Below are 13,092 nucleotides of genomic sequence, written 5' to 3'. Positions count from 1 at the left end.
TGTTTAACACAAAGAATGACTGGAGTTTTCTTCTGCTGACTAAAATACGAATGAACTGTGTGTATGTACAAATGATAAGTAGAGCATGCTAATAGGCATGTTATGCAAGGAATAAGACACTTGTGGGTGTGATGTAATATGAAATAAATTAAATAAAATTTACTTTTTCTAATAAGAAATTACATTAAAATGGTACCTACATTAATATTTAGAGGTAATTAATCCAATACTGACATGGACATAAAATTTGGTGGAACATGATTTTAATTACATACAGTGTGGATCTATTGTGTGTCCATATAATAGGGTTATTATTTGCACAGGCGTTTTTTTCAGTGTTTAATATCTTTGCTTCATAACAATTTTGCAGGTAGATCTTGTGCCTTTGGAAGACATGTGCTGATGTTTATTTCTTTCTCTCTCTGCCCTTTTAACCTCAACATGTTGGGTGGATGTTGTGTAAATAGAGAAAGAGCGCCCCTCACAGGACATAAAGGATAATGAAGCACACAGTGTTTATACATTTCTTTTTGGGATGAATACAGTAAATTCAGTACAAAAATGTTTGAGAAAATTTGACTGTCTATGGGAAATATAAAAATTATTTGCATATAAATTTTTCTGTACATCCATTTTTTTTAATGATACACTCAAATTAAGCATTCTGATGGCATTTTACCAGTCGCTGATAGTCACATAAATTCCACGTTCACTAATTAAAAATAAAAGAAAAAGAAAAAACACCAACTTGCAGAAAACATTGGTGAGATGCCAAACCTCTCTCATGCGCTCCACAAGCCACGCTCACTCGTCCACCGCGCATGCGCAGAGAGAGAGGAGATGAGATGAGAAGGAATAACTGTTCATAGCTGCTATAACATAAGAGATAACAAGAACTAGTTTTATTTTTGTTCTGGATTGTCAAAATAAAACAATGACATTTCATTTTTTAATTACTAAGAAAATGCTACTGGTTATAAAGAGCTTTTACAGAAATAAATCGCTTCAAGATATGTTGTAATGGGGAAATAATCAACTTCAGGGTGGTACCAGTAACTCCGTTTTGTGTTGGGCTGAATGACACCATCTGATCACTGATTATTTTCCTAAAGCAGCACTCCCTTTAAAAAAAAAATGTATTCCTATTTTAATGGGGAAAATAGACCATTGTGTTACCTGAGTAAAAAAAAATGTAGGGGGCAAAACATAGTTAAATAATACAGGGGTCAAAAGTTGTTGTTGTTATTATTATTATTATTATTATAATTATTACAATTATTTTAATTATTATTATTATTAGTAGTAGTAGTAGTAGTAGTAGTAGTAGTAGTAAAAAGCTTGTAAGTTGTATGTTTTATTTGATCAATCTGATGTATTATGCTAATTTCATCTACCACAACTTTGTTACTTTCAATGTTACCACCAAACAATAAATAAACAAACAAAAATAGCAAACTACCATTACTGCTTTAGTAGGACCCTTAAATACTTACAAATTCTTATACTTCAAATGATTATACTGCAAAAATAAAATGTGCATCACTTTACTGTATCCACCACAGCACCTGCTAGATAGCAGCACTTTATGCATGTTACTAATAACATACATTCTGCATTAACATACAATCACATTCTGAAACAGTGACAGTGAACATGCTGAGACTTTACACATTACAGAACACACATGAAGAATTAAACATGATAAAATCCAATAAAAACACATTCAGAACTGCTCAACATTCACAGCAAATAAATACCAATATCTATATTATTAAACAAGTAAAATGTTAATAATTCTATTTTTATGACACATATAAAGAATAAATCCAGTGTGACTAAACAACGTCAACAAAAATTAAGACAAAACCTTGACTTTACTAAACTGAAACGGGTTAATAATAAAATGTTTAACAATATACCAAGTTATCATTTCCTACAATGATATAGATGATGATCCCACCGGATAAGGAACAATGATTCAGAGGACTGCAGGATCTTATATCGTCTTGATCAATCTGATCCATAACTAAATTATTTTGTAAATTTGAGATGTCATGGTATATTTAGAAGATTTCCATTTTTTAAATGTAAATTCTAATTGTAGTTTAAAAAATTACACTACAGTCTCATCAAATCAGCTGACTGTAAGCTGTAAGATTTAAACTGTAAGTTGATGTTGATGTCCTCACACACTTCTTTTTTTTCTTTTCATTTATTTATTCATTTTCATATGATTCATTTACATGTAATTCATTTTCATGTGATTCATTTACATGTGATTCATTTACTGATTCGCTTCTCTTTAAATCCAGTTTTAGACTGTGATATTACAAAGGTCTTTCCAGATTATTACTTGCCACACTGTATGAGATAACCCCAATACAATTCCCTGAATTCTATAATATAATTTGTTCACCATGTTAGATTTACAGTAAATCCTCTAAAAACAGATTTGCAATTGACTAACATTACTCTCTTCCAGTTCACATCCTTCAAAGCTTTGGCATGTTTTGTTTACTCTCACAATCCCCCAAACACACACACACACCCAAAGTCTCCATAAAACAAATGAGACAGCAGTGTTTCCCACAATGACCAAAAGTTGTCCACAATGTGAAAACAATTCGGAGAGTAAGCTGAACTAACCAAAAAAATTACCAAGACAAAAAGTTCCAGTAAGAGAAAAAGCCCCTACTGATACAAGTCTGATAAACAGTCTGCACACGATAACAAATATAATGTCCTTAACTTTTAAAGACTTGTAACAAATAATATAACAGTGTACCACGTAAAGCCAAGGAAATAACACTAATAAAATGAAATAAACAGAAACTCTAACCCAGTCAGAGCCTCAAAACAGAGAACCACATTAATACCGAAGTAGATTTAAGAGGAGTGAGTCCACAAAATCTAGGCGAAGTAATGCGACGACAATATCTTCAGTAAAAATCGGAATACTGTAGAGCTCGAAGGCCGAGTGCAAAAAATAAAAATAAAAAAAGAGCGAAAAAGACGAAGCTGTATAGGTGATGCAGTTCACCCCGATATCAAGAGTTTAACATAGTCTCCTGCTTCCTCCGCTGAAATAAAGTCCTTCTGAACACCATTATATGTAATACGAAGCCGAGCTGGGTGAAGTATTCCATAGCAAGCGCCCTCAATACCACGAAGTTGACGCCGAACCTCGTTAAATGCGGCCCAGGCCCGGGCTATCTTGGCTGTGTAGTCAGGGAAAACAGAGATGATCAAATCCCTCACTTTAATCCACTGGAGCTCTCTCGCATGGCGTAAAATGTCAACACAGTCACTGTGATAGTGGAATCTGCACACAATAGCTCGTGGTCGTTCACCAGGCTTAGGCTTCGGCTGAGGGGTCTGGTGGGACTGGTCAAAAACCGAAGAAGGGGATCGCTCGTGGCACGTACACTCAGCCTCAGTCGTGTCAGAATGCTACCATGGGTTTTCGTGTTCTTTCCAGACATTTTAACGTACCACAAAGTTAAAAGTGCAAACAAGGAAACGGAGTAGAATAAGTCAAAATTTATTGTATGACCGAAAAGCGCTAATTAATTACAATTTTAAATTCGAAATCAGCAGGAGCCTCCAACTTCGCGTCTTGAGTTAAATTTGTGCCAAAACTAAACAAATAAATATACCATTTTGCAAACAAACACAATCTGCTTTGCAAAGGAAAACTCGACTCTCAAACAAACAGAAAGCGATTTTCTCACAAATGCGTTGCCTTGATTTTCTCACAAATGTGACGGCTTGATTTTCTCACAAATGTGTCAGCTTGATTTTCTCACAAATGCAGTTAAGCAACTTCTTCTTCCAAACCTATACTTTCCTATTGCACTATCGGTCAATTTACACTAGTCTCCGGGAAGAAGCATTACAACACACATTACATTACACCACAATAGAGTGCAGTAAATAGCTTTTTTTATTAAATCCTGAAATAAGTTCTGTGATTATCTCAAGCTCAAGATATTTTCACGTTTTATTCTATGACAATAACAAGTTCATGTGCAAAGTATCCCAATTTCAAAACTCAATTTCCCCAAAAGGAAATTTATATTGGATGTTTCTTATTGATAGATTAAAAAACATGGTTGTTCCCATATAAGTATTGCATACTAAATAAAATGAAAAAATTCATTTTAGAATCCTGCATGTAACTGATACAGCTACCTTTTGTAATAGTGAGAGTGAAAACCTGAGACATTTGTTCTTTTCATGTAAAGTGTTTTCATTTTTCTGGAGTGAACTGAGTAATTACTGTTTGTCTAAAGTTAATTTAAGTTATGATTTAAGCATAAAGGAAGTTATTTGTTATTTTAAAAATAAAAACAAGGTGCTAGAAACTAGGTAGAATTTATTTATTCTTGTGGCAAAATTTAACCATCACAAGCAAAGGTTTCTTTAAAAAATAACCTAGGTTTGTGGAATTTTTACCTGAAATGGAGTATTTAATTAAATCCTTGAGGTAACAAAAAATATATTTATTTTCTACTATGCTATGATGAGATCTTTCATGTCCTGTGAGTAATAGGCCTACATGGTTTTTTCTTATCGTTTCTTTCTTTCTTTCAATATAATATATTGAAAAAATTAAATAAATAAATACATAGATACAGTAAAAGTAGTGACGGCCAAGAATATAAGCTGTCTTAAAGTGTCATGAAACACTGAACTACACTTTCTGAGATTTTAACAGAGGTGTTTGTATCGCTAATCATAAAAGACAATCTTAGCATCTGTTAAATTTATTTGTAGAAGAAAACTGGTTAATGTTGAGCTTTTTTCTGCTATTTTCGTCTTCCTGGTTTAAAATCTCGTCCTGTCACACGTCACAGGCAGTGACCTGGCAATGTACTATAGTATTTTGATGATGTGCCGGTGTCTCATAATTATTCATGAGACTGCGTGTTCTTATACTATGAGAAGATGCTGTCTCTTAATTATTCACGACAGCACGTGATACTTTCCTACAGATGTAGTACATGAGAGAAGCGTTCAAATGGGTCGCAAGTGTTTGTTTCAGTGGTGTAAGAGTTCGAGTGTGTTTTCTCGGGAGAGCTATGAGAATTGGAGAAAGGTAGACTTCAGACTTGCTCATGAAAGCAGTTAGCATCTAAACAATGATGCGGTACTAAGTCCTGAGGACTTTTCCATCCCTTCAAATGACGTATGTGTCTAATTTTAACCATGACAGTTTTACTTGCCTTTTGAGCTAATTAAACCGCTTAAAGCTCTGTGGGCCATCACATGTAAAATTATGCAATGAGAGTCCACATTGAAGGGAAGAGACCTTTTCCTCCTATCCGCGCTGCCTCCGGCTCGAGGATAACAATATAATATAATATAAAAACTGTACATACAAATATATATATATATATATATATATATATATATATATATATATATATATATATATATATATATATATATATATATTTGTAGCACTTGTATGCTCTGATACAACTTTATTGAGCTACTGGACCAGTTCTAGGTTCGGGTGGAGTGGGGTAACGGTGAAAAATTAGACCAGAGACCAGGTACTTTAAATACAAAAGCCGACAGTTTACTGAAGTTCAACAAAGACAATACATTAAACAGAACCAATGAATAGTCCTGCAAGTAGCAAAACATAGGTAGAACCCACTTTAATCCTTTTTTTTTTCCTCTTTCCCTTTCCTTCACCTAGGTCACAAATAATTTGGTTTACCTAGCTTATTTTATTAGATTAGACTGGTCTAAGTATTTTATTTTAGGTTAATAGGCTGTGCCTATTTTCTCTTTTTTTTATCCCTTGAGTTAACTCTTTTTTTCCCCTTTCTTTACAGGTGAGAAAACAATTGTGTCGTTTCCAAATCAAAGTCGATTCACGTAAAACACTGTTAAACCTTGAATCATAATATTCACAATGATGAACAGCATACAATGTGACATAACACTTCAGATCCAGTTCAAGTTCAGTTTCACTTATACCTTCAAATTCAATTAAGATGAATAAGGTTCAGTTCAGTTCCAAGGGAAAAAATTTGTCCCAACACTACTACCGCTCTGGCAGCGAGTTTACCGGCGTCCCATTGTACATAGCAGATCCCCTCCTTCATGAAGAAGCGAGCTGTCTCTAGAAACTTTGTCCATGGGTTTGGCTTGCCATCTTGTATCCCATGTCTGTGTGTGTGTGTGTGTGTAGTCCCCACATGCGGCAGACCAAAGTCCAATTTCAAACAGGAACATAAACAACAACAACAACAAAAAAAAAAGAAAAAAAAAAAAACCTGACTAAAAACGTTGTGGTTTTCTTGTATTTAAGCTTCATAAATTCCCAAGCAGGTAAGTATTGTTTTTGAGCTTCTAAATCAACTCTTCACAACAGCTTTTAACTTTTTAGCTTGTTAGTCTGTCTGCTTCTAGTCTCTGCTCTCTGCTCAGTGCTGCTTCAAAAATGGGTTCTATTTGTTTACATTAAATCACTGTCAAACTGTTTTTAACCATTCTCAGTTGTTTCTTACATGTATGTGTTTTAACAGATTAGCTTATTTATGCATTTTATGAATTATTTATTGGTGATAATTCAATGTGGGTTACATATATATATATATATATATATATATATATATATATATATATATATATATATATATATATATATATATATTAATGCTCCACGGGCCATTGTGTGCAAAACTATACAACGTGAGTCTGTGTTGAAGGGGAGAACCTTTGCCTTTTTATTCGTGAAAAACTCAAGCCTATCAGCTATCTACCATTCAGACACTTTTCCCATCCGTGCTGCCTCCAGTTTTATTTTATGTTTTCCTCCATAGTCATGCCATTGGCTAATGGTTCAAATAGATAGGGCAGAGGAACTGCACTGCTCTCTATTGTGTCTCCATTTAGACCTGGATATTCAGGAGACGAGAATCTGCAGCCTCATCTGCAATCTTTCACTATCCATCTTTTTTTTGAGTGTTCTGAAGGCTCGCCCCCCTCTTTCTGTCCTGCTTTTCCCTGCCACGCCCACTCCCCCTCCCTTCTTTGCACAGCCATCCACACCCATTTAAGCACCATTTTTCAGAAACATTGAGAGGTAGACTTGAGCTGAAAGAGGCAGGTTTCATGACCGTTTAAAAACTGTTACACAGGTGCATGTGCAATAATTGTTTATGGTTCATTGAAAAAGAATGAAGATCTGTAAAGCTTATTTGGATTTTACAAAATTATCTTTAAAATACAGTCTCCTGAAAAAGGGACATTTCTTTTTTTCTTCTTCTTCTTTTTTTCTTCTTTTTTTGCTGAGTACATAATTCGGTTTAATCTGAGAGTCATGATGTTGGATGCAGTCATAGCAGAATGTGAAGAGAGAGATTGTCTAAATGTGCGGACAGCAACAGACAGAGATGGTTGAGTTTGCACAGACTGCCATCTACAGGCACAAAAGTCCTCTTTTCAAAATATCCAGAACTAGAATTAGTCATTTTAAAGAAAAAGATTCAAATGTTCTTGCTGTCAATAAAAACTTCTCACATGGAGCAGCAATACAAATTAAGTAAGTATGCCAAATTGGAGTATTTGTATCACCACGGTTTTAAAGAGAGAAAGCACTCAGATACAGTATCAGTGGGAAATTAAGTAATTTATAACCCTGTCTTTATGATGTAGTTTGTTCTTCACTCTCTGTGAAGTGTGCTTCCCTAATGTCATTTAAAGCCAAAATAAGGAAGCTTTCTAAAAGTTTATGTAAAGCGATTAAATACACGTATATCACAGTGTTGCTGAATTCTTCAGTCTGATTAGTCAGAAGGTGTTGATTAATTTTCTATAACAGCAGGTCTGACAATTTTAGAAAGGCACACCACAGGTTTATATTAATTAGCTTATTATAATACTTTATCATTCCATAATAACAACTTACATATGCATTGCATGGTGGACGATCCACATAAACAGATTTTTAAAAATGTGTGTAATTGCTGATATGGTGAAACTTGCTAAAATTCAGAAACTCCCATCAGTCTCCTTATTTTACAGAGGTGAGATTTCAGGAAATGTTGCTTATTCCAGATGTTCTTCTTAGCATAGAGGAAATTTATAGAGTTCAGTATTAGTCTCAATGTTCCTTAGATCTAATACACTGATGATGAAAATATGAGCTCAGTGTGTGAGGATCACGCACATGTTTTTGTATTGACACCCAAGTAGAAGCATCAGTGTGTGGGCGGCGGGCGCAGTAATACACAGCTGTGTCTTCTGTCTGCAGATTCTGTCCTCTCAGAGTCACCGTGCTGCTGGAGCCGTCTTTAGAAATACTGAACTTGCTTTTTAGAGAATCTTTATGATAAGTATCTCCACCACCCCAAATGTGGTTTATCCATTCCAGAGTTTTTCCTGCAGGTTGTCGAATCCAAGCTGTGGCATAGCTGTTATCAGTAACAGAGTAGCCGGATACTTTACAGCTGAGGGTTAAAGAATCTCCTGGCTTTAACATCACTGAGGTGACCTGAGTGAGTTCTACTGCACATTCCACATCTGAAAAAAAGAGATGTCACAATTTCAGTCACAAGTGTATGTACAGTAGATTATAACTGAAATAATTTGCTAGTAGCTCTGAGTTAATTATTGAAGTGAAACCCACAGGATGAAGCTGCCAGCAGCAGCAAAAATGGAAGGAACATCGTTGAACTAAAAGCAGTGTTAAATTCTACAGAGCTCACAGTGACCGAGGCTGATTTTTCTCTATATGCAGTTGTACGTGGGGAAGTTTTGCATATGCATTTGCATATTGTTATGCTGGTTCATTCAAAACAGCCTGCTGGTTTCTGTCTTCTACAGGTTTTAATAATCACAATGGAAAATTGTTCTTTGGTGATTCAGTTGATTTGTATATTAAAGACTGGATATGTAAGTTAAATTTAGTTCCGTAAACGAATCTAAACCTCATTCCACATGGGCACTAGATGCCCAAATCAACACACACTTGTCTTATAGGAAATTTTATTAAAAATCTAAGAAACTTGCTTATTTAAGCATAATGAATTGTGAAGCGGCCATTAACTGCACTGGAGTAATATGTGCTACCACTGTCATATCTTATAAGTGCAACATATTCCAGCCCTTTTCGAGGTGCCTGTCTGATTCAAGCCATCCAGTAACTACTAAAGTCAAATCCAGAGGCTGTGCAGTTCAGTTTATGAGACTGATCAGGTTTGATGATCACTGAATCAGACTCAATCAGTGTCTGACTGCAGGAATCTGAAATACAAGAATACACAAAGATTGGTGCTGCAATAAAAAGAAAGAAGAAAAGAAGCAAAAAGATTTAATATTTTAAATATGAAATAAATGATAATACTATCCTTGAATGAACATTGCTAGAGCAAAGTAACTCAAAACACTTCCTAGTCCCATCTCAAATAATTAAAATGTTTACTGTTGCTGTTAATGAAAACAAACTGCTGGTATGTTGTTGAGATGAACGTATATCAGCATAAATGGTTCAAACACAGTATATTATTTGCATGGCACGCCCACTAGAGACTTAAAAACGATTCACAGAGAAATAGCCATGAAGAGAAAAAGCTTACCTTAAAACTCCAGCTGTGTTTCATGCTGTCAAGTCCATAACTGCTCTTTATTCATTAGATATCATGTCCTTTTAGTACATCACTGTGTATCACTGTAACACCCAGAAGAACATGAAGTTTTCTGATCACTGATAATCACTGATTATATCAATGAGTGGATAAGGTTCTATGTAGGACCCGACGACAGGGTGTTTCAATATCAGAAAGGGTTCTAAATTGAACCATTTTATGAAGAACCCTTACTTATCTAACAATTCATTCATTTTCATTCTATTTTTTTTCACATGGAGCGTGTTTTTATTTTTTTAATGTGATTTCTTTCAAATGAATCTTTTTTTTTTTTCCTGGATCATGTTCGTTTTTCACGTGATCATATTATTCACCTGATCTCACATGTGTTTACTTGAATTCTCATGTACAACTAATTTTCCATCTGTCTTTCTGATTCAGGTGTTTCTGAAGCAGTATACTGTAAAATGTTTTACTGAAATTATGTATACTCTCAAAAAGTCATTTTCCTTGGGACTGGGGTGATACCATAAAGGGTACATGTTTTGTGTCATTTGCTTTTTTTAGTAAAGTTTTAAAGCTATATCACTGGTTCTTAAGATCCAGCTATGTAACCTACATTAAATATTTTTTTCTAAAAGTACACTATTTTGATATTTTCAGCTGAAAGATATATACTAAATATGCACAGTTAATGGAACCACTCCAAAGACAAGAAAGTACAATTCAGTTCCTTTTTTTCTGAGAATACAGGCCACAGATAATCCCTAATAAATTAAAAAAAAAAAAAAAACGCTAAATAAAGCCAGACTTAAGGTAAAATGTATAACATTGCATTTATTTACTTATATTTTGCTACTCAAGGCCAAAGATAATATGTAAAAACAAGTATTTGTCTGGAGTTTGTCTGAGTGGCGCAGCACGGGGGGGTCGGGGGGTTTCACCATTGTGCCAAAATAATTCTTTGAAAATCTTCTTTCTTAAAACGTTATAAATAATGTCACATGACCAAAATAGATAGAGGAGGGAAGCATTCTGGGGCGCAGAACAGAAAAACAAGGGGAAAATGAAAAACAATGCATTAAAATGAGGACAGCAATGTCCAAGTGGATAAACAGAGGTTGGTAAGCTTGACCTATCATTTTTATCACTGTATGTCTTGAAGATGATCAACATTTAATGTTGCCTGAGAGGGCAAAGGGATTAATGTTAACATCAGTTAATTTCTGAGTATCTCCCTCACTCAAAAAAAAATTCAATTCAATTCAATTTTATTTACAGAAACCTATAAACACAGGATACAGATTTAAGTGTGTGAATTTATCACTATTGAGCAAGCTGGTGGCAATGGTGGCAAAGAAAAACTCCCTAAGATGATATGAGGAAGAAACCTTGAGAGGATCCAGACTCAGAAGGGAACCCATCCTCATCTGGGTAACAACGGAAAGTGTGAAAGTAAAAGAACATTTATTATGGTTTTTACATGAAGTCTGTTTGTTGATCTAGTGAGAGAGGTAGGGCATTAGGATGGATCAAGCAGGTCCGGAGAGCAGAAAGGGTCAGGATCACTGGCATCTCCATACAATCATGTGTGGCTCAACAGAAGGAGAGAGGGAGATGGAGGGGGAAAAAAAGTCGTATGGTATATTTTTAAAGCAAATGGTATATATTTTTAAAAAATCATTAAACAAATCAGTATGTTAATGGTATTTATTAAAGAAATTATTGAATAAATTAGTATGTTAAGGTCAAGCAATCAAAAGTAAGATCTTATGTGTAACCAATAGGGCTATATGAGATCATAAGAGAGAATGTGTTAATCAAATAAGCTAAAGTCAGTGAGATCACTGAGCGCCCATTCTTCAGAGCGCCCATTCTTCAGAGCATTCTTCAGTTACAAAAGTATCTTTTTCTTCAAGGCTTGCTGTTATTTCTTACAAAAGTTACCCTCTGCACCTGCATAAAGACACTGAGGTTGTACTATGTCTTTTTAAGTCTGTATCTTTAAAGACAGTTTGTTGTTAGGGATTTCTTAAGATGTATTGTTGAAATCCAAGACCTAGATCAGTAAAATAAAAACTTCTAAAAAATATGCTGACTGAACTTGCACCCCCTTTATAAATAAGATATGAAGAAAGAAACGTAATTGTGGTGAGTCATCAGAAATGTGATCAAAGAAATGGGATCAAAAGAAAACATGGGAAAGCCCAGCCTAATGAGATCATTTTTTTAGTATTGTATAAAAGCATGAACATTGATTGTACTCATCAGATGACATGCAGATACCGCAGCTTTTATGATTCTTCAATAAAAGTGTCACGAGTTCCCCTTTAAGCAGCGCGCTGTGGAGCATGTGAGCGCGCGTGCACGAGCAGGTGCGCGAGAACCTGCTTTTCCCTTGTGGACAATCGTGACATTTCGACAGGTGCATTTGTTTATGTTTCTGTTATGTCTCCTCCCCGTTCTGTCATTGGCTATTGTTTCACGTGTGTCTGAATTGCCCTCAGCCGTCAGCTATTACGACGCTGAGTATGTTTGTATAAATACCGCGCGCCTCCCAGCACACAGGGCGGAATATTGACTTATAGTATCTTAGTTTAGTCATTACGGTAGATATCCATAGTCATAGTTCATGTCATGTTTCATGGTTCATGTTTAGGGTAGTTAGTTTAGTTCATGCTGGTTTCTCCGCTACCAGTCCCGCGCTACAGTTCATGTTTCTTGTTTTGTTTCTCGACCCTGTATTTCCGTGACCGCGACCTTGATTCCTGCCTCGCCCCTTTATGCCTGTTTGCCGATCGCCTGAACTTTGCATGTTACTGGATTACGTTTGTGGATCACGTTTTGGATTTGTCTGCCTGTCTCTCTCTTAAATAAAACCGTTCATACTGCGATTGCATCCTACCTCATCTCCGTTACGTCACGATACGTGACAGAATATTCCGCCCATCATGGATGCAGCATGAGAACGAAGAGGACGCAGAACCCGGAGGTCCACGCCAATCATCCCCGCCTTGGATTCTGTGCAGTTTTTCACAATGGACTTTCATGGACCTTCCCGATCGGTATGATGGCTTCTTTGGTTATCCGGACTATTTTATGATAGACTGCCAGAGTTACTTCTCAAGCCTGTTTGACCCGAAGCCAAGGGAGAGACAATGGATTAAGTTCATGATGTCCCGATTTTTTGGCCCAGCTCACAAGTGGGTACAGCGAGTAGCAGCCATGAGACCCCGGGTACTGGAGGACAGTAGGCAGTTTTCAGACCTGTTTCTGAGGGAGTTTGGAGAACCAGGGCAGAGGTACAACTTGGATGAGCTGTTCAAGGGAGTTAATGTGGCGATCAGTGCTGATCTTCCATTCCCCATGCATTATGAGCGGATGAGCCACCAAGTTGATGTTAACACGGACAACCAAGCTCGGCACACACCCAAGCCTGTTAACCAAGTTCTGTTCACGTCCAAGCCTGCTGACCCAGTTGACCAAG

At 35.9% G+C, this 13,092-nt stretch overlaps 1 protein-coding gene and 1 gene segment (V, D, J or C); both read right to left on the bottom strand.

Annotated features, from left to right (window-relative positions):
* LOC128623409 (uncharacterized) overlaps positions 1–13,092 on the bottom strand; it is an 89,389-nt gene that overhangs the window by 57,719 nt on the left and 18,578 nt on the right.
* LOC128623418 (Ig heavy chain V region 914-like) lies at positions 8,123–8,874 on the bottom strand. The segment is given in 2 exon segments: positions 8,123–8,541; positions 8,648–8,874. Coding segments are annotated over 2 exon segments (459 nt in total).

Source organism: Ictalurus furcatus, chromosome 2, assembly GCF_023375685.1.
Source record: "Ictalurus furcatus strain D&B chromosome 2, Billie_1.0, whole genome shotgun sequence".
Taxonomy (NCBI): Eukaryota; Metazoa; Chordata; class Actinopteri; order Siluriformes; family Ictaluridae; genus Ictalurus; species Ictalurus furcatus.
This window is presented reverse-complemented; position numbering and strand designations above follow the sequence as displayed.